The sequence below is a fragment of the Vombatus ursinus genome, unplaced genomic scaffold, assembly GCF_900497805.2.
Source record: "Vombatus ursinus unplaced genomic scaffold, bare-nosed wombat genome assembly UNPS02014909.1, whole genome shotgun sequence".
Taxonomy (NCBI): domain Eukaryota; kingdom Metazoa; phylum Chordata; class Mammalia; order Diprotodontia; family Vombatidae; genus Vombatus; species Vombatus ursinus.
This window is the reverse complement of record NW_020954687.1, coordinates 200,782-227,232: the sequence shown is the minus strand read 5'-3', so window position 1 is coordinate 227,232 and position 26,451 is coordinate 200,782. Positions and strand designations below refer to the sequence as shown.

Genomic DNA, 26,451 nt, shown 5'->3' with positions numbered 1-26,451 from the left:
TCAAATTCCTCCCTGTCAAGGTCCAGTCCTTGTAGAAGGGACTTGCTAGTCCTGGGGAGGGTACAGATTTTAGGGAGGCATATGGTTTAGAAGTGACTAGAATACTGAAGAGTTAGGGCCTGATAAGGAAAATCTCATTTAGGAAAAGGAATCATAAATTAGCACCTTACATGTGTATAGTGTTTCCCACTTGCCTTATAGCCCATTCCATCCTCACAGCAATCCTGTGATGTAGACAGGGCAGCAAAAGGAACAGACTTAAGTTTGAGTGATCTAACCAGTCATTCGCAAGTTTCAAGGTTTTAGATCCAGCTCCTGAAATCCCACTACGGTATCCTTTGGGGAAGGAGGGACCAAAGTGAAGTTTGCTTCCCATTCACAATGATGTGGCACACATTCTTCTCTAACTGTATACCCCTAAAATAACCACCCAGATATTATGATGTTTTTCCCTCCTTTTTCTTCCTTGCCGAGTTTACTCAGTAGGGCAGCAGGGCAAATTCAGATTATGAGTGGTGTGACCTGGGTTAGTGAAAAATGATAGAAGGCAGTTCTCTTCTGATCCCTACAAAATAACAGAAGCTGGTTTCCTATCTTTTAACTGTAGCAGAGCCTAATGCTCTGAAGCAAGTACACAGGTGTTAAGAGATTAAGGTAAAAATGAAGTTCTAGAGAAGGCACCTAAAGCTGATCCTCTCCCTTTTTTCCTATAAAGGCCTTTAAAGTACAGTGAGGATCAGCCACACACTGCACTCAAGACATGTGATTTTTAATATTTCCATAAAAAAATACAAATGAAATTAACTCTGTCAGTAGAGTCAAACACAAGACTCAGGGAAAGGGGCCCAAGTAGATTTTCAGATCAAATATCAAGTGCATCCTTACTCAGATGACTGTGTTCTCTCCCCACCCCCCAAAAGCAAACATTTCATTTCAATTCTCAGTGGGGCCTAGTCAATAAAATGGCTCAGAAGGCCACCAAAGGTGCGGAAAGCCTAACAGAACACTTCTGCTTATCCTTGATTATGCAGCACTAGGACATGGAAATATTGATTTCAGGGAGAGGTCAGGAACAGTGAAGGAAGAAAAAAATGATAAAACTGAGCAGCAGCAAGAACCACCCTGAGGGATGAGCCCTGCTGAAAACAAGGCTCTATCCATTCCAGGCAAACCTTGCCATGATGAGATGGGGCTTGATATAGACAAATAGCATATGAATTGATGGCAAAAATCACTGGTCTTCCCCTAGAACGTTCCACTTCCACAGTGATGACATTCATTGGTTTGCTTCATTTTGTTTCCTCCAGATGTTAGTCTCCAACATCAAGAGAAACAAAGCTCTACGTTGCACGCAACAGGGGAGAAGGATCTCTGAATGAGTACACCACCTTATTCATCCAGGATAAAATGAGTGTTCCAAGTCCAGTCACACTCTATATTAAGTTGGATTCCTTTCAATTACCCTCACTCATTTCAGTGGCACTCCTGTCCCTAGGGTGTCTGATGATCTCCCAGTCCTCCAGCCTGTAGGTTTTGATAGGAAACCTTTGGTTTCTTTGAGGCTGATAGTGTCCTATGGAATGAAACTTAAGAGTTCTGCTGTCCCCAGTTACCAGTGCACACTAAAATAGACTTTTTTCTTAGAAAAAAGGCTTGGACTTAACCAATGTTAAATCAAGTTGGCACCCTGTGAACTAGGCTGGGCACATCAAATACCCAGGAAGGCATGCCCACTTCAGCTTTCTGGGAGACATCAGGCACAACACAAAACATCTGCTTAAGCACAAGGTAGGCTGGAGAATACCAGGAAAAGGCTCCCTGGACGAAGGAGTGAGAAGATAGTGATCTCTCACATGTCACTCAAAGTGCTTTCCTGTGCATTTCTGTCAACTACCCATTCCCAGGAGCTGGTGCCAACATAGGGGAGTTCAAATAATTATAGCCATCACTGTACCGGTGCCTGTAATCGCCCCGTCCACACAGTGAGAAAGAAATTTCTGCAAGGGATCCTTGGCTCTCCCCCAACCTGCCCCTTGAACTGTCAATGGCTTTGGCTGGTGCTCCACCCTTGGTCACTTTTCTCGGAGGACACACACGCCTGCATCACACCGCTGGGTCCCCATAGATGTCACCACTTCCCAGCTGTCGATGATGGGGTCATAGCACTCAATGCTACTCAGTAGGGAGTTCCCATCATAGCTGGGGGGGGAAAAAGCAAAAGAGAGCATTAAAAGCTCTGCTCCTTCCCCTGATGAACCAGTGTTCAATACAAAGTATGTCCCACTCCTAAACCCTCCCCCTTTCAAAAAACACAAGATTGGATCCCACAGAGTCTTGCCCTAGACATATGATGAGTCCTGCCTAGTTCCTGAATTCTCACCCTGCAATAGCATAGAGCCTTCCCCGAAGCACCGTGGCCCCAACATAGCATCGTGGGGTGGTCATACTGGTAACTGTAGTCCAGGAGTCAGTTCGGATATTATAGGCTTCCACGGAAGAGAGGTGTGCAGTACCATCAAACCCTCCCACAACATAAATATGGTCATTGAGCAGTGCTACTCCTGCACCTGTGGAAAAAACAGGAAATACCAAGTAAGCACTACTGAATTTAGGATTGTTCTAATTAGATCATAGAAATAGAACCTGAAGACCCCTGCTCCTCATTCCTCATGGCTACTTCACCTTGGGACGACTAGGGATGTGGATACAGAACAGTCCTAGGGTATCCACTACCAATGGAGACCTACGTTTGGGTAGGGTCTGAGATGGAGAAAAATAGAAATGGAATGGTTCTTTTTCTCATCTTTCCCCCCAACTTCTTCTAGTCCAAATCTGACTCAACCTTTAACTTCCTTCTCAATAGAAAAAGAAAAGCATCAAGGTGAGAAGGAGAATAAGAGATACTATGAAGGGCAAGACAGTTTTTGCTTTTTATCTCTAGCTCTTAGTACATGTCTGGCATATAATAAGCACTTAAAAATGTTTGTTGGTTGATTGAGCAGTTTTCATGAATTAAAAAAAATGATCTGCAATTAAAGTCCTTCATAAAGATTTAGAACACCATTTACAACACTTTCTCTTTTCCTTTGTCCCCATCTACTCTACTTTTAAAAAGTGTTCACTCAGTGAAAGTAAAACAGCTAAGCTATTGCCTCCAACATCCTATCAGATAACTGGAGACTGAAATCCATTTCATGACAAATGCCTCTTATATGGGGAAAACAAAGGCAAAGAAGAGAAGCGGTTTTGTATATGCTCTGTAAAAAAGCAGGTGTTAGAACCAGTGGATAGAACCCATGGTTAAAGAGTCTTAGTCTTATGAGGCTTTACCAATACCGGACAGTAACTTAAAATGAGCCCATCAGCATTGTTGTGTGTCCCAACTCAAGTCTGACTTTTCCTCACCTGAGCGTTTAGTAGCCATTGGTGTAACATTAGTCCAGTGTCCTGTGTGGGGATCATATTTTTCAACTGAATTCAAGATATTCAGTCCATCATATCCTCCTGGAACACAAAGCAGGGCCATTTTGGCAGTTCTCATGATGAATGTTTCTATTTCCCCATTTGTTCTCAGCTTTCCTATTGTAGTTTCATACATTTTGAATAAAATATTGACTGCACCATATTCTTAGAAACTAAATTGATCTTAGTTATTAGGAAGTAGTAATCTAGTTTATGAAAGCAGCACACCAAATGGAAGATGTCTGTGGACTAGCCTGTATTTTGGTGAAAAAGAATTCATACGCAAAAAAGCAGTGTCTGCAACAGAGCCCCCTCATCTTTAAGTCCCAGACTAAGTACCTAGGCAGTAGATCACCCCATTGGCCACCACTAGTCCAGCACCTTCCCGCGCTGTCTGCATATCTCCCAACATGCTCCACTGGTCAATGTTTGGGTCATATCTCTCCATGCTGGTGTGCCGCCTGCTCCCATCAAAGCCACCAGAGACATAGATCATATCTGCTCACAATACACAAACAGTAATATAAGAATATTTATATTTATATAAATATATATTTGTTATATATTATTTATTATTATATATTATTATTATATATTGTATTATTATATATTATTATTTATATAGCATTTATATAGTACTTTAAGGATTGAAAACCACTTTATAAATATTTCATTTGAACCTTAAAACAACCCTGGTAAGTTAGTAATAGGTAGGTGCTATTTTTATCTGAATTTTACAGAAAAAGAAACTAAGGCTGAGAGAGATTAAGTGACTTGTCCAGGGTCACATAGTCAGTGTCTGAGATTATACTGGAACTCAGGTCTTCTAGTATCACCTAGCTTCCTCAAATCACAAATAAATGAAAAAAAGAAAGATTTCTAACACTTTTGTTCCCTTACAAATGCTGGAAGTAAACTGAGAAGCTCTATGTTAAAAAAAATTTTTTGAGGTCATAGAGGTCTGAAGACAAGGGATTTTAATCAAGCACTTGAGAGTAGGATAGAAAAGAATACTCTATGGCAATTTAAGGCAAGGGAAAGATTAAAATACAATTTTTAATCCTGGTTTTGCAGCTAGGACATGGGGACTTGATTATCCAGCTCCTACCCATCATGACTGGTACCAAGGCTTCATTTATACTCAAGGGGCTATAGTTAGGGGATGTAATTTTGGTCTTGTCAGTGTCTTCTAGTTTCCCCAATTTCACTCCTATGCTTAATAATAGGAATGTTACAATCTCCAAGTACTCAGCCATGGACGAATGTATTTATTACCCTAAAAACATGCCTACCTCCCAGAGTGGTAGCACCTGCCAGGCCTCGCCGGACATTCATGGGGGCCACAGAATACCAGACTCCATCCTCATCAGCTGTGTAGTCCAGGCACTCCACTGAGCTGAGGCGGGAGCGGCCATCATAGCCACCAATTACGTAGATTCTGTCATGTAGGGATACTGTGGCCACATAACGCCTCTTTCGAGTGATGCTCTATAATATGCGGAGAGAACAAATGGCAAATGCTAGGGACTGGGTTCAAAGACATCTACCATGTGCTCATGAAAGAAAAATCTTGAATGCTACCCTTTGCTATTATATACTTTCTCCCAGCTTCTGCTGGGAGTCTTCACTACCCTCTTTCATGAGCTTCCCTCCACACATGATTTCCATGCCTCCATTAAGATCTTTCTGGAAGACTCATCAGCTCTACATATCTTATTAGGTCCCTCATTTAATGTCTTGTTACTGTCCAGTCTCTTCTTCTCGTTTATCTTAGTCTCATGGGCCTTGGGGGAACACGACACCAATTTTCTTGGTTGGATTTTGAAAAGCATTTTGGCCACATTACTGCTCAAATCACAGCCAGGACCACATGACTCCACTCAGGGGGTCCTATGAAGCTCCCCCCAGCTCTTGAGAGTCTATTGCATGAATGATGAAAAGGAAGATAGGTGTGATCACCACTAAGATAGTTCAGAGCCTTGTTTGCAGAGACTCCAGCATTACAATGAGGCTGTGCTGAGTACCAATACTTTCAGAAGCACTCAGACCTTTATAGTAAAGTTATGACTCACAACCTCGACAAAAGCTGAGATTGTCCTTACAGGCTACTCTAGGGCAATAATGCAATTTATCAGCACTCAGAAAGTGAAGGATGCAAACTGAAATTCTCTGCTCAGGGATGTTTTTATTACTTCTTACTGGCAAAAAGCTCCATTCCTGAGTCTTGGGATCATACTTCTCTACCACGTCGATGGGGGACTGCTGGCTGCCGAACCCCCCGATCACCAGAAGTACCTCATTGGCCCCTGAGGACAAAATAAGAAAAGGATGGGTTACTTTTCCATCCCTAGCTGGAGGTAGGGTCTCTTCTGGGGAAGTGCAGACAGAAACGTTTATGGGGCATCTACTGTCTTTGGTGTCTCAGAGGAATGGTTCCAAGTAAGTAGTATGTAGTAGGAATGCCTGAGATAGCATCACTTTTTCACATGGCCCCTGACTGGGGGAACCTGCATTTCTGATACTCAAAGGGCATTCAAGACAGAGTACAAATCCAATACAAAAAGAAAATTCACACATGAACATACCACTACATCACAGACTCTACTCACCTGTTAATAACATGAAAGGACCAATGAGTTGGAACTTATAAGAACAGTGAAGAGCTGAAGGAGGGTATTCTTGTCTCTCATTGTGTAAAACTACAATCTGAAGATACGGATTTAAGGAAAGGGGGATACTCTCTTCCCTTTAACCCCATCTCCCTAGAATAGCTGGAGGCTTAGGAACTAGTGAATAGATTTCCTTAGTTTCTTCTTTGTCTCTATGACACTGCTTCCCTGATTTGGCCACCTGAATTAACTCCTTACCAGCTGATCAAAGCTGCCAAAGTCCTGAGACTGCTGCTCACTAGAAAAAGAAAGCTCCTTCACCATTTTCAAAGAATAATGATAATTTTTTAAAAATCCCTGTTTTGACAGCATTAATACCTTTGCCTCTGTTCTCCTAGAGCATCTCAGGGCAGCTGATTTTCATTCAGTTTCCAAAAGGTTGTCATATACTGGACTATTACTGATGGCAATTGTAACCTAGGCTTGTTTTGAATCTGCCAGGAAACTAGCACATACTCTAGAGCTTAGCCTCACCCTCTAAGGGCAACTTCTTTCCCAAAGGCCAAATAAAGAAGTCCCTTTCTCTGCTCAGAAGCAATGGTCAGACCTTTCTTTCTTTGCAAAATCAAAAGAGTTTTTACCAAAGGGACCTTTCAGATTACACTAAACCTGTGAGCATACTCCCACAGATTCTCTCTGGTTGGCAGTGAAGGACCAAAGCTACCAAGAGTAGCTTTGTCTCTTTCCTTTAAGCATTGTACCCACCTATTCCCATTCATACCACTTTCACTCTGTGAAAGTGACTAGAAAGGAAAGGGTGATACTTCCACCTAAATGCCATTTTCCTTTGTATGTGATGATGCTACTGACAGGAACTGATATGTGACTGAACAGAATTTTGCATAACCAATGAGTCTTTTCACATTTTGCAAACATTAAAGTTGTCTTCTGATTTTTGACTTGTAGTCTCTGCTACTCTGTAACAGAGTAGCAATAATAATAAAATCTTTTGTTCAAGATTTCCCAGAAACTAAAGTCAGAAGAAACTCTTACCCTCTCTTCCTTTAAAATATCCTTCTAAGTAGAGATGACCCAGCTTTTTGAAGGATTGGGTAGATTGACTAGATTAATCTACAAAACCCGGAGAAGTAAAACAGCTCCTGACAGCATGACATCCTCTCAAATGGTCTCCACTAGTGATGGATTCAGAGGAAAGTTAGGTTACGGGTCCAGTGGTCGACTAGCTCTAAATGGCTTTGCCATGAGAAATCTGGCAAGTGGGTGGCAAGAGGTGTGGAAAAGATCATTTCAGAAGTCAGCTGCTCTTCTCATTGTCCCTTGATGTGAAAGATTTCATGCTTATGACAAGAAGTAATGCTAAAAACTCACAAGAACAGGATCAAACAGTACATCACTAGAACAGACTGTAGCAGTGACAACAGGCAGCTGGCTTCAGAAAGTAAAGGGTTCAGTTATCAACACTTTCATTGTGTATTTAGCTTGTATTTAACTCATAGACACAATAACTATTTTTGATGCTTACTCTTTTCCCAAAGGAATGCTATTATTTCTTGAATATAATGTAAATATTTTGTAGTTGAGGGAAGCTAACACTTAAATAAAAAACCAACCACCCTACACAATATACTTTAATTTAGCTGCCAAAAACCAAGGCTTTATTCTAATTTTCAAATAAACTTCTATTCAGAACCACCATTCCATTTGTACATGTTTCAGCCACTTCTATAGGTAGAATAAGTTGGAAAGGAATGAATTAATAACCCTCAGTCACCTCCAAGAAAATGCTAAGTTTAAAGACCATGTGGAGAGAGCCTCAGGGTCTCCATGCTACAACTTCTGAAAAGAAAAAAATTAGAGTCATCTGGCTATTGAGAAACATACCCTAAATCTCTTAATCAGGACAACAAGCAAGGTTTACTGCAGATGTTAATTAGCTGGTTTATCCCACAGAATAATTTAAGTGCTTTGAGAATGCTTCTATTTAAATCAGGAAATGTAGCTAAAAGGTAAAGCTGCATTCCACAAATGCACAGGCTTATAGAAAAGAACACATTCTCCAGGTATATGCTCATAGAAACTTTTTTTTATCATGGAAAAACTACCAGAGACCGTACAAGGGACAACTCTATTCTTGAATTTAAATCAGGACGCAGACCTATGAGGATAGCAAACACGGCCTTATCTAAAATGCCCTGCATTACAAGCATGGCCACCCATTCCTGATAGAACACATCTATTAAAAAGCTGCATTTCATGTTGTGGCTATAATTCTTTCTAGGTATAAAGGTAACACCAGTATAGAACGTATAGTTCTAGGATGTATACTAAGACAATATGCCTGAGAAACAATCTATTTTGAAAAGGCCACTGGCAAGGGAGGTGCTATGAGGAATATCAAAACATTTATCATTAACTTTAAATATTAGCCATCAATTAATAATACTGAGGTTTGGATTGAAAAAGTCTCCTGGGTTTACCTGCACACAAAAAACCCCTCACTCTCCGTTGCCTGCTCATAAGACTGCAAGCACTATGTTCATAGAACTACCTTAGATTATGTAGTTAACCAGTTAAATTTCAGTTTCATTCAACAATATTTATTGAGTGCCTACTACATGCCTAGTAATGTATGGTAGGCACTTCGGGCAATACCAAACAGTACAGGCATAACCCACATAATACCCTCCTGATCAATGGAATTTGGTGATAATTTCATTAATACAGTATAATCAAACAGAACTATAATTGTTCCTATGGAACTAAGTGGCTGCTATCACACTGTGTCACCTCTACCTGGAATTCCCCAGTAAGCTCCAGGATGGCAGGGCTTTTTGTTTTGTCTTTGAATCCCCAGTGGATAGCACTATGTCGTGCACACAGTAAGCGCTTAATAAAACATTTGCTGGCTTGGAATTAGTAGGATTTTTTCTTTGCTAACCTTAGCTAAGATTCTTTGTAATTCTCTATCCTACTATCCTATGACAAATCCAAGACAATGCCTTGCACAAAGCAGGAGCTTACTAATAAATGGTTACTGAATTGTCAGTCATGTCCCAATTGTCAACAGAGTTGCTGACTCTTTTTGGGTCATCTGTCCTGCAAAATAAGAAAGCAAATGATAACTGGGTCTAGAGGGCCTGGGTTCAAATTCTGCCTCTAAAGACTACTACCTGTGGGGTCTAGGTCTTAGTTTCCTCCTCTATAACATGAGGAAGTTTAATGAGCTCGCCTCTGAGGTCCCTTCGAGTTCTAGCTCTCCTATGATCCAGCATTTCTTAGCATCAGTCCCTAAAAGGCCAGGGTAATTCTCAGAGCTCTTGTACACAGGTTTGGGAGATGGCACTCAATATTCATTTATTCAAGAAGGGGTAGACTACATGTCTGGAGAGCAGCTGTACTACTGAAATGAATACTTTAAGAGAGTTCTTTTAAAACATAATTTGCTCTGGGTTATAATTTAAGCATACCGGTGAGTATCTTCATCATCCATTGATCTAGCAGGGGTTAAATGACAGCCAGCGGAAAGCAAAGATGAAAGAGAAGGGAATTTGAAGGTCAAAAAGACAAACGGCCTATTTCAGACTTCCCCATTTTGCCTGGGATGGCCATGCTCTCACGGTCATTTCTGGTCCCCTATTCCTACCCATCCATTTGACACACCTCATCCTTACCAAGTCGAGCTCTTGTTCTGGGTCCCTGCATTTGACTTCGTAGTTCTGGCCTCAGGTGGAACTTCTTTGCTTCATCAACCAGGTCCCTGCACTGCAAGCTGCATCTTATGAAAGGCTGGAACACAGGTGAGGTTTAAATGAACCACAAGCAATAAATTTTTCAGGGAGGTCCAAACTACATTAAATAAGAATTGACTTTTGAACATACAGAACCATGAGACTGGTGGAAGCTCTGGGCTCCACAAGGGCTGCTGGGACCCATCAAAACAACAGGAAGAAGCTTTGAAAATGTCCCATGACTGAGAGTCTTCAAGAATCTGCTGGGGAACACCATGAGGCTGCAGTGACCTCCAAGCATGAAGGAGAGGGATGGACATCCTGTTGGGGAAGCTACAGGCACACCCAGCTCCCTCACTTGCCTGACCACCCAAGGAATTCTAGTATGGGACAGGAAAATGAACAGTTAGAGCAAAGGCAAGCAGAGGTGCCTGGGAAGGACTTGTGTATGGGAGGTATGAAGGATGACATGCAAGATAAAGATAATATGAGCTATGGTACTAAAAATCTTTAAGTTCTTTAACCTCTATTTCTTTTCCTTGCCAAACAGATTTTTAAAAATAGTTAAAGTTGGTTCTTTGTGGGAAGAAGGGAGAGGAATTAACAACCAGGCTAGGTGACAAAGTGGACAGAGTACTGGCCCCTGGAGTCAGGAAGACCTGAGTTCAAATCCAGTCTCAGTCACTCACTAGCCATGTGACCCTAGGCAAGTCACTTAACTCTGTTTGCCTCAGTTTCCTCATCTCTCAAATGAGCTGGAGAAGGAAATGGCAAACCACTCCAGTATCTCTGCCAAGAAAACCCCAAATGGGGTCACCAAAAGTCAAACACAACTGAAATGACTGAACAACAACAACAAATAACTGTTTGATGCTTAGGGGGCTAACATGGGCTTATAAGCCAACTTGGCTCACAGCTATATTTTATAATCATCAAATTGATGATTAAAATGCACCAAATTAGAATAGTGTAATAAAGCATTTTAAAGATACTTTCAGTTAGCTTATCCTGGGGTGCGGAACCTGTGGCCTCAAGGCCACATGTGGCCCTCTAGGTCCTCCAGGTCCTCCAGTGCGGCCCTTTGATTGAATCCAAACTTCACAGAACAAATCCCCTTAATAAAAGGATTTGTTCTGTGAAACTTGGACTCAGTCAAAAGGTCACACTTGAGGACCTAGAGGGCCACATGTGGCCTGGAGGCTGCAGGTTCCTCACCCCTGCTACCCAACCAGTGACCTTGACTTTCCCACAGTCTCAAAAATAAAAAATTATTCCTGTTCCTTACTGGTCAGTCCTGTTTTCTTAGTCAATCTAGGATGTCCTTAATGCAGGTGAGATGGGAGCATGGCTGGTTGCCGATGGTTGGCTGTGTGAAATGGTTAAACCTCTGGAATGCACAGTGCCAAGAGCCTGAGCGGGCAGCATGCCACAGTGGAAAAGAGGAAGACTTCAAGGACTGCTCCTGCCACATATGCAATCTGTGTGACCTTGAACAAGTCACTATACTCTCAGTTTCCTCATTTGTAAAATGAAAGGGCTGAAATAGATGACTTTAATGGCCCTGCCAGTTTTAAGTCTATGAATCTAAATGACAAGTTCAAAATAACAAAATAAAATGCAATGACATGTATTAGTTCACTTGACACATGTGTAACTAAAAGCCTCCATGAACAGTACTTCTGGCTACACAGATCAGCAAAATTAAATACATTCTTCTAGTTCAGTTATGGTATTCAAGGATATGTCTCTTTTTAGCACCCTTTAACCCCAGCTTCCTGGCTAAGGAGGTCTCTTAGGAAAATTCTATGTCCCACATACAGAGAATGGAAATCTTATTCAGTGCATGTGGCTGAGCTAGAGCAAAACCAAAGGAGGTGGTAGAGTCTAGGCATCTCCTAGGACCTACCTCAGCATCTATCACATCCGTGATGTACCTGGGGGTCAGCAGGGGCATCCGGACATACTGTAGCAAGTCAGGCAAGGATTGCTCCCTCTCTTTTTTGGCATGCTTCACCCAGTTGATGACAGCTTCAAAGACTGGCTCTTCTGAATCTACCTGCAAATGTACCATAGAGAATATGGGTCACTGCTATTCAATTCAGTTAATCTTCTCTAGTTATTCATGGGGTAGATGAAGCTTTGTTAAAGAGTCATCATTTTTATCTTCCTCTAAACCCCCTTTCATAAGTGGCCCTGCCCCAGGGAACAGTTTCCTGTGTTATGGTTAAAATCAGGTCAGACACAGAATTACTGCCAGATTGATAAGAATATTTCCTAGGAACATTATAACCAATAGGCAGTAAGATACCGGTTTTCATTTTTTATTTCTTCCTCTTCTTCCCTCTTTCTTAGGCTTCAGAAACTTGAGGGCATTTGTTATCTTTAACTCAAAACTGGGCCTTAAATTAACCTTTCATTCATAATTTCTCTTTACATAAGAGGCACAGTTCTTAGCACACATAATAGCACAAAAAGTGTGAAACAGAGCACTTAGAGTCTAAATCAGGCCACTTGGAAGACAGGGAAAATAGAAGCAATTCACCCCTAGTTAGGGAAGGGAGAGTTAGGTTTGAATGCTATAGTCTTTCCACCAGTCTTTGACTTTGTAATATTAAGGTTCAGAATAGTACTTTTCTCCATTCATTCGTTTATCAGAGGCTTCCCTATTAAATTTTCCAGGAACTCAAGTTATTGAGAAATACATCTTGAACTTTCAGTATTTTATCACTATTAAAGTGGATATGGCAGAAATCACTGAAACAAAAGAGCCACATGCTAGATTCTAACTAATATCTCTTGGCTTAAGGTAACTCCATTTAGCTCAGCATAAGTTGTAGGGTTTCTCAATCACACACACCAAAGACACTCAGCCTCCCTGGAGGCTGTCCTGGTTCACTTAGAATGTGATTTACCAAAACCCAATATTCAGTTAACATATCTACGGTACAAAGTGACATACGTACCTGTAGTAGATGGCACTAGCTGATTTTCAATTATTCTTTTAGTACTGTCAGAGGAGATAACTACCCTACTCAAGAAAAGTAAATTCTGCTAAATTACTAGCATTGGGATTTAGGACTGAGATTGGCCTTATTATGCCATTTCTTGCTCTGTCATTACTTAAATAGAGATTTACTAGGGTAGCAATGTAATTTCATCTACAGATAGTTCTTGCTTTATATAAATTTATATAATGCAAATTCAACTTTACTTAAAGAATTCTGAAGAAATCCACATTCCAAAAAAACCCACCAAAGTTTGGACAGTACTGTGCTCGATCTCTCTACTCCTGCCCCTTGACTTGGCAGGAGTCTCTGTGGCCTGCTATTATCCCAACAAAAAAATAAACCTTAAGTGAAAGGAGAAGAATGGATACATGGAGAGATCACCACCAGTGCCAGATCAACGGCTTGGCTTGAGACCTCAAGCTCTGACAGAAGAGACCTTTGACCTGCTCTTCCCACCTGCCTTCATGTCTGGCCCTGGCCCCCTCATGTCATTTGTCCTCCCCTGTGTGTGTCCATATCTGGTCCCTACGTGTCTGCCTCTTGCATGTTCTTCCTTCAGTTATAGCCAGGCCCCCGAGTAGCTGTCCCTGGCCCCCAAGGGCTCCTCCTCCTGCTCTCACTTTTCTGTTCCTGGCCCCTACATGTTCTTGAACTGTGTGTAAGCCCCCTCCCTCCACAAGCGTGCAACTGTTTTCCTCCTTCCATCTCTCCCATCCCCACATCCTTGGGTGTATGCACATTACATAAAAATCGCTTTGCATAGAGGTCTACAGGATAGTCCATCTATGGAAAGCAAGAAATGCCCCTATACAGAGCTACTCCCTTCTACCAGCACTGGTTAATCCCAATATTGAGAGACAGTGATTCCCTTAATGGTTGAGGGAATAACTAGCAACAGCTGGTAACATTTTGAGGCTAACACTGTCACATAAGGTGCTGTGTGAGGTAAAACCACCCAGTCACATCCATACCTGAATTTCATCACATTTGATTAGCTTCTCCACCTCTCCTTGGCTCAGAAGGATGAACTCTTCATGCTGTACCACTTCAGGAAAATGCTTCTGACTGAAGACTTCAGCTGCCTGCATCAGGTCAACACAGTTGTGTGTCTCAGCAAAATCCCTGATGCCTAGGCAGTTGGATGGGTCCAGCTGGCTCTCCAGGAATTCACAGCAGGCTTGCTTAACACCTATGACAAACACCAACAATGATAAAGACTTCAAGACACCTTGGAGGGGCTGAGTCTGTCTACTTCTTTGGACCCAGCTTTACTGTTGTATGCTGAAAGCCTGAACCCATGGTTAAGGTACAAATTGAAAAACTGAAAGTAGGAAATTCTAAATGTGATTCTGCCTTATAAACTGTTTGTTCAACCTTCATCAAGCTTGTTTTACTTCTCTATATCTCATTTTAAAATAAGAAAATCAATTTAATTTTCAGGGAGGTTAAAAGAACATAATAAAAATTATTTCAAAGGTCTTAGAAAACAAGGTACTCAACTTCTAAATAAGTTATTTAGTAATCTTAATTCCATTCTGCAAGTCTACCAAACAAATGAGGCCTATTTTTGGTGCAGAAAGGGTAGCTACAACCTCTCACAATTTTAAAGGTAGCAGTTCAGGACATAAAATTTAATACACAAACATGTACAAAAGCAACAATGTCATACTAATGCAGTTTGCTTTGTGTGGACTACATAGAAACCTCTAACTACTGAATGAAGCATAACCAGTGTCAAAGTAAAAACTGGAATAGGGGGAAGGTACTGTGTTCAACTTCATTACAGTTTGGAAATCATGGTCCCCACGGATTTATAAAAGCCCCTTTCTGAAGAGAATCTGACACTCTTGTTTGCATGTTATAGCAACTGATATTCCCCATCTGGTAGGTTTCCCTAAACTGGGAACAAAAAAATGTTGCATACATTCTTTGTCACATACTGCCCATATCAATTAATATCAAAAAATCTTCAGAGATGCCTGAATCATGAAAAGCAAAACCTCTGCATGACTGATACCTTTCAGCTGAAGCAGACAGGCTGCAGGAAGCAGTTCCTGTACATTCTCCACCGTCACATGCACTGTCTCTGTGTACACAAAGTCCAACAGGATTTCCATAGTGGAGGCAGTCAAACCTTGAATATCAACATATGGCTTCCCCTTTTCTGAGAGCTGCAGATTCAAAGAGTAGTAAACAGTGGTTGAAATCCCAGGGGATACAAGTAAAATCTCATTTGATGAAGCCTGAAGGTCTATCAAAATTGCAACACTATATCTAAATTTTGTGAAAACAGAAGCCAATAGATACAATATACCAAAGAGGTACACTCTTATCATTTATCCTAGTCACATGATAATACATCAAAAGTAGAGCGATAGAAAGCCTCCTAAATCAAATCCATAATTTGAAAGAGACGAAAAATGCAGCTAGACACTGGTACTTCCTCCCACAAACACACACTGGAGGTATCGGCTTCTATTCTGACAAAAAATTAGCAAAGGTATTGCAATGTTCATAGTAGTCTAAGACACACCATCTAGAGAATAATGGTATTAAGAGATGGGCATTTGCAGCACTTAGCAGCTTAGGATCACTGAAAGCACTGCACAATTTCCCAAATTTGATTCAGCACAATTTCCTTCTCCTACTGCACCCTGAGCCCAACTTATTTGCTAAAACTAGCAGACACCTAATATTCTACAGATGATACTACCTCTTGGAACACTGCTTTCAAGCACCTAATGAGATATTTGTTGAGTTGACCTGTTAACAAAAGATGAGGATGACCACTTGTTGGATGTTACAGAATGCATTCTTTGGTGTGGCGCCATTCTTTGGTCAGGGGGGAAAACACTAGAAAACATGGCCAAAGATCATGAAGCGTCAGGCAGGAAACAGAAGCTTCTGGTACCCAGGTGGTATATGCATCACTGCTGCCCACTGAAGGCAGGTACATCAGAAGAGAAAGGCAAACTTGAACATTTAAAAAAATTTTTTAATTTTTTTTTGATTTGAACATTTTAACAGCTGGTTATGAAGATAGTGTCTGACAGTGTGATGGCTTAAACTATAAGGATGAAGACTTCTGGCCAAGGATAATAAGAACCTAACAAAGGCTACTAATACATTTGAATGGAACCTTGCAAATCTAATCAAAAAGGCTGTAAACTGAAAAGGAATGAGAAGGGAGGAAATTGCATATGTTAATCCATCCACCAAGCTAGATATCACAAAGAGTTGCTACAAAGTAGACAGACTAGGAGCAGATACATCCTGTTCAGAGGAGACAAAATCCTAAGAAAGGAGCCAGTATCAAAAAACACATGGCCTTAGCTGTTCCTACACAAAGCCCCATATTATAGTTAAGAGGCAAAATCAGCTAGAAACAAAGGGACACAAATTTGACCTCATAGGTCTCTTCAGAAGCTTGGTGAGATGAGACCTACAACTTTATTGAAAAGAAAGAGGATAGGTAAAAGGGAAAATCATAGCATTTTATATCAAAAAGATAAATTACCATGAGAAAACCTAAGAACCTAAGGGAGAAAAGTAGCATAGAGAACATTTAGGTTAAAAGTCAACAGAGGCAGAATCAAAAACAAAACTTGTCAGGGTATACTGCCAACCACAAAGAGAGAAAGAGAGAAGAGGTGAGGAGTCTGGGAAATGGATCACAAATAGTGATATAGTAAGGATGAGACTTCAATTATTCAGACGGCGTGCTGGAGTTCTCTCTCTGCCAAAAGCAGAACAATTAATAATTTCTTGACTTGCCTTAATAATAATTATTTCATTCATCAAAAAATAGAGAGGGACCAACATGCAGAAATTCTATTCTATTCTAGTCTATTAGACTTCTTACTGACAAAGAAGAGGCAGCTAGGTGGTGCAGTGGATAGAACACCAGACTTGGAGTCAAGAAGACTCTTCTTTCTGAGTTTGAATCTGGCTTTAGACACGAGCTGTATGACCCTGGGCAAATCACTTAACTGTTTGCCTTAGTTCCTTATCTGAAATAATCTAGAGAAGGAAATGGGAAACCACCCCAGTATTTTCACTGAAAAAAACCCAAATGGGGTCACAAAGGGTTGGACACGACCAAAACGACTCAGTAACAACAACAAAACAAAGAAGAGCTGGTTGTTAGGGTGGAAATGCTGGGAATCTCAGGAGAAAGTGACCACTCCATGTTAATTGTTACAAAAAAAGAAGCAAGGCAGATGAACTCTGACATGCACCTTGATTTGGGGAGAATAGGTTTCAAAAGCTTTAGAGGAAGGATGGATGGGATACTATAGACTAAAGTTCGAATCAATCCATGAGTAATAAGAAACTATCAAGGATGAAATCCTGAAGACAAAGAGATATAATTAAAAAAAATGAAAAAATATAGATACATATATATATATACACATATATCTTTAATATATATAAACCTCTATTTCTCTCTATATAATCTATATCTATAGATATATATTTATCTATGTCTATCTATCTATCTATTTATCTATCTATCTCGATGATGGAAACAATTCCAGGTGCCTATCTATCTATCTATCTATTTATCTATCTATCTCGATGATGGAAACAATTACAGGTACCAGCATGTGGCACGCTCCTATAAGGTCAAGAGTGCTAAAGTAAATAAGCTGACAATGGCAAGGAAAGCAATAGACAACAAAAACTTTTTTTTAAAGCTATATTGGGGGAAAGAAGATGATCAAAGAAGGGATAGAATGCTACATCTCTCTTTTCGAAAGAAACAATTTATACAAACTCCAATCACCACATATTTTTTAAAAAGGTCAGGTTTTATTAAGAGTATTTGATGCTTTAGAAATATTTAAAACACGCTTCTGTATAATAAAACGATTATTGCATGATTCAACAAAAAAATCATATTGTTACTAAATACAATGATCACCAAATGGGCAGACTTCAAAGTACATCTACTGTATAGCATTTTTCAAACAACAAAGAAGCTGTGTCTACCTAGCTAAGACAGTGTTAGTATAGGTTCTTTGCTAGGACATGAATATAACCATTATTATGTGATAAAAATATATTTGTGTGATATCTTTATAGCTTTTCAGAATGCTATCACATATATGATTTCATTTAATCCAAATAACACTCTGAGGTAGGCAACACAAGCAAAATGTCTCTGGGCCTCAGTTTCCTCAACTGTAACATGAAGGAACTGGATGATTTCTGATGTCTCATCTAGCTTCAAATCTATGGTTTCACGAGTTTATTTATCCACATTTACAGATGAGGAAACTGGTCTTTAAAAGATTCTTAGACTTAATAAGTTGTAGAGCTAAGACTAAAATCTAATTCTTACTAGTCCAATGAGTTTTCAATGACATCATATTGCCCCTGTGGATTTTTACCAGCTTTCAAAAATGTGATACTGTTTTCTACCTTTCTCCTACTCAAGATACCCTTAAAATTCTCCACTTTTCTTATCTTTATTTCACTTCTTACATATAAAAACATACTATAAAAGATGCTTTTGTGAAGGAGTGGAGGAAGAATTCTTTTATAGGACAACTTTACATTCATAATTTTCAACCAGATGCCTGTAGAAGAAAAAAAATGAATAAGTAACAGGCTTATGTTCAAGTTGCCAAAAAATAGGATGTACACTATATAATTAGCAGTCAGCAGTTCTAATTCAATGTTCAGCAGCTGCTGCATACACCCTCATAACTATCTCAAGGCTAAATGGATCAGAATCATCTGATTCTGGTGTTCTCAGCATACAATTTGCCAGAAAGTTAGGGAGCTGAGAGAGTCTATGTTTACCAAAGACCAGTACAAAATAAGACTGGATCTGTTGGAACTACATTTCAGATTTCAATATTTCTCCTATTCCAGATACACACATTAGAATTAGCCCCAGACTCAGTGTCTTAAATAAAGAAGTCAGATTTTAGGCAAGCAAGCAAGTTATTATGTAAATAACACAACCCACAGTCATGGCACTGTCTGCTCTGACACTCAAGGCTAGTAGACACATCTTCGCTCAATCAGCCTCTCTAAAGGTTTGTTGACTGGCACTATAAATTTGGGGTTAGAGAGTAAGATTCTTTGTGATCAACAGATTCTTTGAATCTCCTTACAATCTGTTCCAGGCCATGAAACACAGAAAAACTCTCTTGTTCAGTCCTCCACAAACAATGAACATATACAGCCAACTTATTCTAGGTTTGAAGGCCTGATGACAATGGCTCCTTACTTGTAGCATCTCTCCATACTCTGTCTCAGGCATCCCATTTGTTGCTAAGTAAACTTTTTCTTAATCTCTTTGTTACTTTTTCATACTCCAGACTTAGTACCTTTTCCCTAGCTGTCCCACACATTTAGAACTAGCCATCTATACTCACCTCCTAGGATGCCTTCATAGACAAGATGAGAACTAATTTTCTTCAGATTATGGCCTAAAAATTATCATGGAAAATTCACCAGAATTTAAAACAAACCTCTGCTATTTGATACACATGGCTAACAAGCTCTAAGTAGGAGTCCTGAGTTAGTTTTCTACTTACCTCACTAGTGAACATAGCACAGAAGTAATCGCTACACGCAGCCAGCACAATCCGGTGGGCAGGAAAGTCCTTTTGCTCCACTTTCAATGTAACATCACAGAGGGTGTTGCTCTTCCGGAGAGAGTTCATTGAATTGAGGATGGACTTGGCATGTGAATTTGTCATTATGTCTTTGGGAGCCATACTGCCTCTCCCCAAGCAATATGGAGACAATGAAAAAGGGGTCCTGGGATTCTGTAAGTAAAAGAGGAAAAATGCTAGGTCATTTCTAGAAGTCTAGGGGCCTGAAGCATCCTTTAAGAATTTCAAAAATAAGTGATTCTGGTTTGCTTGTTTTTAAATAAGGAGGTCTTCCCAGGGGAAAAGGCTACCACATGACTATTAGAAAGTTTATCTCCTTAAGGTTCCAACAAATAATTCCAGTATCAAGAAAAGGCAAAATGATTTTTGAACAACTCTTGAGAACTTTCATGTAAGAAAATGTAGAACTTAATGTTATTTGAACTTCATTAACATGGCTTTATTAATCCTGTCATTTTCTTCTGTTTCTTCTTTCCATTTCCACTGCCACCACCCTAATATAGATCTTTATATCCTCACATTTGCACTATATTTCATTTGTTTCCTAACTGGAAATTCTTCATACATTCTCTTATCCTCCAATCCAAACTATGTACTGCTAATTAGGATGCATAGGTTTGTGTCCCATCTCCCTGAACTGATTGTAAACTCAAGGGTAGGGACTCTACCTTGTACTTGCTTTTCGTATCCCTCAGAGCACATGGTAAAGGGCTTTGAATATTGCTTAATAAGTATTTACTGACTGACAACACAATTTAGGAAATGTATGCAAAGTACAAGTAGCTCTACCAACTAACTGTAATAAAGGCCAGTGTCAATAAATAGTATAAATCATTTATGTATTAATATATCTCATTAGAAATATTGTTCAGCTGGAGGAAACGCACTATCAGTTGCTAATATAGATAAAACTGGCAAGAAGATATGGTAGTATTATACAACTTCAACAACCAGATAGCTAAGCTAAAGATAACTAAACTGAAGTTACAAACAACTAAAAATTGACCTGATAAATTTGTGATCTTTCTTATTGACAATTTCTTGTTTCAAAGGGCAGAGGAATCAGGTTCAAAACTAATACTGGTTGGAAAAATGAATAGAACAGAACCTTGGACAAAAAGCAGACTTTGACTTGGAGTTTCTAGTAACCAAGGAGAGACATTTTTCAGAAAGACAAAGAAATGTCTTAGACTAAGTAAAGTAAAATCTAGAAAGTTCGAAACATGATAGGTAAGAACTGCTTGCCTAAGACTCCAAAGGGGAAATAGAAGACGAAAGAGGGGAGCTCACAAAACAAATTTTTGACCATAGAATCATGACTGATTTCTCATGATTAGGAAAGGGAGAGGGTGCCTCAAGAAATAGAAATGAGTACACAGGGTGTTCTCTCATGAGCTTAGTTTTTTTTTTCTTTTTTAAAGCTTTGAACTTTTATTAAAACAATCAGTTAAAATTTCAAAACCTCCAGAACAGAAAACAGACTTGTAGGTATTTAACCCTGACAGGGGAAGGGGTTCCACCCCTCCAGTCACAAGACATGCTATACAAATACAAATTTTAAACTTTGCTTCGAAAAGGGGGCTAGGACTAGTCTGGATGTCCATGTTGGGGGCACGATCTGCCAAGTAAGCTGGAGAGAGAGGCTGACTGCCTTGTGTTAGAAACCAGGGAAACTTGAACAAATGAGAGCAAAGTTGGGTTAGGAGATCTAAAATGAACTCAGGTTTTAAAAAGATTTGCACCCCCCCCCAAAAAAGAAAAAAAACAGAAGAAGGGGCATCTAGCCAAGGAAGACTACAAAAGAATAGCATGGCTCAGAAAGAACATTAAAGACTTTAGCCCAGGATGAAAAAAATAGTAACAATGCCAAAATGAGCATTTTTTAAAGCTTTGTTCAAGGCAAGAACAAGGAAAAAAGAGATCTTTTACATGGGGGAGATACTAACGTCAAAAGACTTACAGAAAGCATAACTACTCAACCCCTATTTTGCTCTCATCTTCTCTGTCAGGGAGAATCATCTTCACACTGGAGAGAATATTCAAAAGAACTGAAATCCACAATAAACATTTGCAAACATATACTGTGCACAGAGCATTGTGGTAGTTGCTAAACAGATATAAAAATTAGGTAAAATGTGTTTTCTGCTGTCAAGGATATTATAGTCTACTCTAGTAGACAGGGCAGCTTGGTGGCGCAGTAGATAGAATGTCAGGCTTGGAGTCAGACTCATCTTTCTGAGTTCAACTGACCTCAGACACTTTCTAGATGTGTGACCCTGGGCAAGTCACTTCACCCTGTTTTTCTCAGTTACCTCATCTTTCAAATGAGCTGGAGAAAGAAATGGCAAACCACTCCAATATCTTTGCCAAGAAAACCCCAAACAGGGTCACAAAGAATCAAATATGACTAAAGTGACTGAACAATATAGGTAAAGCAACAGAGTATCTAAATGTTTTACATGTACTAAAGTTTTCCTGGCCTAGAAGATAATGAAAAAACTTGCAGAAGTATTTGATAAACTACAATTGGTGATTTTTGAAAAGGAAGACAAAACAAGTGCCAGAAAACAGGAAAGGTAAATATTGCCCTGACTTTAAAAAAATGGCTAGTTTGAATGCAGATGGAAGCATACTATTTGCTGTTTTTTTTTCTTCTGTTTTGTTTTGTTTTGTCTTTCTTGTGGTTCCTCCTATTGGTTCTAATTCTTCCTTACAACATCACTAATGTGAAAATAGAAAGAATATGTATGTACTGCCTATATCAGATTGTGCACCATCGTGGAGAAGGAGGGGAGAGAGGGGGGAGAAAAATTTAAAACTCAAAAGCTTATGGAATGATTGTTAATAGATCAAAATAAATTAATTTTTAAAAAAAGAAAAAGAAAAAAATCAGCTAGAAAGTAAATTCCCAAAATTCAACACAATTAAATTATTAATGAGTTTGCTATTGATCCCTGGCAAAACCCTAAAAAAAGATTAAGTTGGCAGGCTGAGTAGTAAAAAAGGGTTCATTAAGAATCAGAGCTAGTTTATTAAAAATAAGTCATGTCAGAATCAATCAGGGTCACCAGCGTATCTGGATTTCAGCATGGTATTTTACATCATCTCTTATGGTATTCCTTGAAAATTAAATGGTAAGGTTCCAGTTGGTAGAGAGTGCTGGTTGTCAACCTGAAAACAGGTCCTCAGCACTAGTCTCTGAAAATTTCAATCACTGGATTAACTTTTTAAGAGACAGAGGTGACACATTTATCAAATATGCAGATGATGTAAAGCCAAGAGAGAAGGTCATATGCTGGATGAAAGAAAATTTTGCAGTAGGCTGGAATCATAAGGGGCTATATTAGAGTTGTAAAGTGATTCAGTTCATAGTGTTGGACTAAGAATCAGGAAGTCCTGGGTTCAAATCCTGCCTTTGATATGAGCTGGGTAACCATGAGCAGGCCATGTAATCTCTCTGGTCTTTACTTTCCTCATCAGTAAATTGGGGATAACTGAAGCACCTACTTCAGCAAGACACTTGGAAGCGCAAATGAGATTACGTAAAGGTGCTTTGCAAACTTCAGAATAACTTCAATTATTATTATTATTACTTGCTGCATATTGACTTAGTTATCTATATTTTATTGTATTTTTATTTTGTTAAATCTCTCCCAATTAAATTTTAATCCTATTCCAGCAATGCTGGGGCCACCTGTTTTGAGGCCTCTGCTCTAAGAAACTATGATTCTATGACTCCACCTCCTGCTTTCCTTCAAGTCTTAGCTAAAATCCCACCTTCTACAAGAAGCCTTTCTGGATTTTCCTTAATGCCAGTGCCTTCCAAGATTATCTCCACATTATCCTTTATATCCTTTTGTATACATTTGTTTGCCTGTTTTCTTTGCCATTAGGCAGTAAGCTCCTTGAGGGTAGGAACTGTTTTTGCCTAAGAGACTTAGGCAACAGTTTGAGTAAAACAGTGCAATGCGGTAGAAAGAACTCTGGCCTGTAAGTTTGAAAAACTGGTTCTGACTCTAGTTCTGCTGTTAACTTTGTTAACAAGTAGTTAGAACTTTGGACCAGTCTTAGTTCAGTTGCAGCCCCTTGGAAAACTAACCTTTTATGATTCTATTTCTGAAAGGGCATCTCTGTTACTGGTTACTGACTGACCAAAGTTAAAATGCATCAATAAATAATTAGATCGAATACTATCCATTAAAACTCTTCAACTCTACCCAAGAGCTTAACTGGGGCCCCTGAACACATGAAAATCCACCAACTTGATTTATAAGCAAAATCTGCTACCTTCCAAGTTCAATAACAGTAACCTATGGCCATCATTACATAAATAAACCATAGGGTTTGACAACACAGTTAAAATTCATTAAATATGCCTACTGATCAAATTTGAATCAGTCCACTTTTTAAAAACGAACACTCTTTGGGGAAAAGAATGGGGGAGATTGGCAGTTTGCCCCATTTTTAGTCTAAAGCTTTTCAAATGATCAAGAGAATACGATGATGAAAGTAAAATTGGAGTCTTTAATAGCTTCCTCTCAACCATCATTTTTCAATATCAAAGAAAGACAATTCCAGGCCATCTCATTAGCAGCAGTATACTTATCACAACTCTTTCTTTACTAGTTATCCTTTTTTTTTAAATAGGTTAATCCACACATCATCTGTATATGGCAGTGACCATTGTTCCCACTGTACAGATGAGAACATAAATCACCAAAGCATAAGTCATTATAAAATCACAGGACCGTGGATTATTACGTGTTCTTGATTCTCTTCTATTTGGGGTGTAACTACAAATGGAGAGAAGGGGCCTGTGCAATTACTCTGAGGGCACAGAAAGAAATGTCACATGTGAAGCAGCTAGACAGTACAATGGTTAAAAGCCACTGCACCTGGAGTAAGGAAGATTTTAGTTCAAATCCAGCCTTAGACAAGCACTAACTGTGACCTTGGACAAGTTACTGAACCTGTTTGCCTCAGTTTCCTAAACTGTAAAAAACCAAAATAAACAAACAAAAACCACAGGGTAGTTGTGAGAATCAAATAAGATACCTGTTTTAAAAAAGAGAAGTGCTTAGCACAGTTCCTGGTATACTGTAAGAACTACATAAATGCTTATTCCCTTCTCTTTCCATCAGAGAGAAAGATAACTGGAATTAGCCAGCTGGCTTTTCCAGCTACCTGTGCACGTTGAGGGTAAGTCATTACTTCTAGGGGTCTCGGTTTGTCATCTGTAAAATGTGGGTGTTGTACTAAATATCTCTAAAGTGCCTTCCAAAAAAAAAAAAAAGTAATAAAGTGGCTTTCAGTGCTAAAGTCCTCCAACTTAAAAAAAATGTCTAGTTGCGCTGCATCAAAAATCAGTGCTCACAGAAGCCACCGCTCCCACGTCACGAACAGAACCCCCACGCACTCCCCCAGCTGGGTCACTGAGCGTTGTAACGGTAACGGGAATGTGGGGTTCAACATCGGTCCACTTTTAATTTGCGGCAGGATGACAAAAGGCCCTCTTCCCCCGCTCCAGACGGAGGCCGGTCCCAGGAGGAGGGGGCGGCGGCTCCGGGGCGCAGCGACCGGGCAGCCCCGCCCCGTCCTCCCGCAGGACCCCCGCCTCCGGGTCCCTCCCCGGCCACACGGGGGCGGCAGCGCTCGGACGGGGCGGGGAGAGGGCAGGGGAGGCTCAACTGTGGCTCCCTCCACCCAACTCACCTCAGCACCCCGCCCTACCCAGCCAAGCAGGGCTGGCCCCCCACCCGAGGGGGTGGGGTGGGGTGCGGGGCCCGCAGGCGGCTCAGTGGGCGCTGAACAGCCGCCGCCGCCGCCTTCCGGTCCCGGAGCCGCCAGAATCGTGGTTGTCGTGGTTGTCGTCGTCGTCGTCGTCGTCGCCGCCGCTGCCGCCGCCGTCGTCGCGCGACGTGATGACGTACGGAACGCGAAGACGGGCCCCCTTCGCCTTTTCCAAGTGCCACGTGATGGTGCGGAGGTCACATGACCATCTCCTCCGCTCCCACACTTCCTAATGCTGCTTCGAGCCGGTTGGAAAAGAGGGGGAGGGCGAGGGAGACTTTCGCGGAGCGAAATGGGGGTTGGCTGGCGCTCTGAAGCGCCTCCTCTACGGCGGCTGGCCGGGGGGCCCGCGCTGGGCCTCCGTTCAGGACCTGCCTGCGGTCGGTTTTCTTGGGCTCGTGGCCAGGACGCCTCTCAGCGCTGGGAGGAAACCTACGCAGCCGTCGTCTCTTTCCAGGCCCATCGCTCAGAACGACTTCTGGGGTCCGGCAGGGCTCGGTGGGCGCCTGCCGCTGTGGTCAGAGTCGACGCCGTGGCCTCTTCCTTCCTCTCCACGTTCTCTGCATCACAATGGGGCCAAATCATCCGCGCCCCGGGGACCTCCAGCGGTCACTCGTCGGTGGAGGCGGGCGGCCTCCTTCCGGGACTTTTCCCAGGATTGCTCCGGGAGCTGCCGAAGCCCCGGCGTCAGGCCCTACGGCCTTACCCTCGTCCTGACGGGCCACTAGGATCTAGGTGAATAGGAAGCAAGCCCCTTAGGACGTGTACTACCTCCAGTTTTGCTCGATTGAATAATTACTGGAGGTGGGGGTAGGGGGGGTGTAGTAATAAAACACTGCACCCCCCTCTTATTGGGAGGGGGGAGTACTGCCTCTGAGTCTGACCTCTCCTTTTCAGGAACTCTACATTCCGGGCAAATCAAGCTCTTCCCCCAGCTGGCTATTCCCAACTCCCACCTCCCTGCTTTTGTACAAGTCAGTCCACATCTCTGCCTCACAGAAATCTTGTCTTCCTAAGGTTCACCTCAGTCTTCCCTGGTTCTTTGGTGTTAGTGCTCTATTTTCTTTGTACAGAGTTTTCTTCCCAATAGAATATAAGCTTCATGAGGGCAGGCACTATTTCCTTATTTTATCTTTGTATCCTCTGTTCCTAGCACATAATATTCACATGCATAATAAATGTCTGTCCAGGAGCACAGTCA

The 26,451-nt window shown here is 40.8% G+C and overlaps 2 protein-coding genes across 2 annotated transcripts; one reads left to right on the top strand and one right to left on the bottom strand.

The window, feature by feature from the left end:
- Window positions 1–752: 752 nt before the first annotated feature.
- On the bottom strand, window positions 753–25,459 carry KLHL12 (kelch like family member 12). The gene is made up of 13 exons (XM_027843411.1): window positions 25,452–25,459; window positions 25,173–25,410; window positions 19,380–19,613; window positions 14,846–14,999; window positions 13,800–14,017; window positions 11,727–11,876; window positions 9,764–9,878; window positions 5,662–5,768; window positions 4,755–4,950; window positions 3,802–3,960; window positions 3,406–3,504; window positions 2,381–2,567; window positions 753–2,199 (listed from the first exon to the last, which is right to left on the bottom strand). Exons 1-13 carry the CDS (start codon window positions 25,457–25,459, stop codon window positions 2,073–2,075), a joined length of 1,992 nt encoding a protein of 663 aa, XP_027699212.1. The 3' UTR covers window positions 753–2,072.
- Window positions 25,409–26,451, top strand: LOC114029100. The gene is made up of 2 exons (XM_027843442.1): window positions 25,409–25,985; window positions 26,148–26,451. The coding sequence occupies exons 1-2, from the start codon at window positions 25,483–25,485 to the stop codon at window positions 26,338–26,340; spliced, it is 696 nt and encodes a 231-aa protein (XP_027699243.1). The 5' UTR covers window positions 25,409–25,482; the 3' UTR covers window positions 26,341–26,451.

Coding starts and splice junctions, on each gene's coding strand:
- KLHL12 (XM_027843411.1), bottom strand. Junction 3,961..4,754: donor AGGTGCTACCACTCTGGGAG/GTAGGCATGTTT, acceptor TATTGTGAGCAG/ATATGATCTATGTCTCTGGT. Junction 2,568..3,405: donor AATGGCTACTAAACGCTCAG/GTGAGGAAAAGT, acceptor TTTTTTCCACAG/GTGCAGGAGTAGCACTGCTC.
- LOC114029100 (XM_027843442.1), top strand. CDS start 25,483: ATGCTGCTTCGAGCCGGTTGGAAAAGAGGGGGAGGGCGAGGGAGACTT. Junction 25,986..26,147: donor GACGGGCCACTAGGATCTAG/GTGAATAGGAAG, acceptor TCTCCTTTTCAG/GAACTCTACATTCCGGGCAA.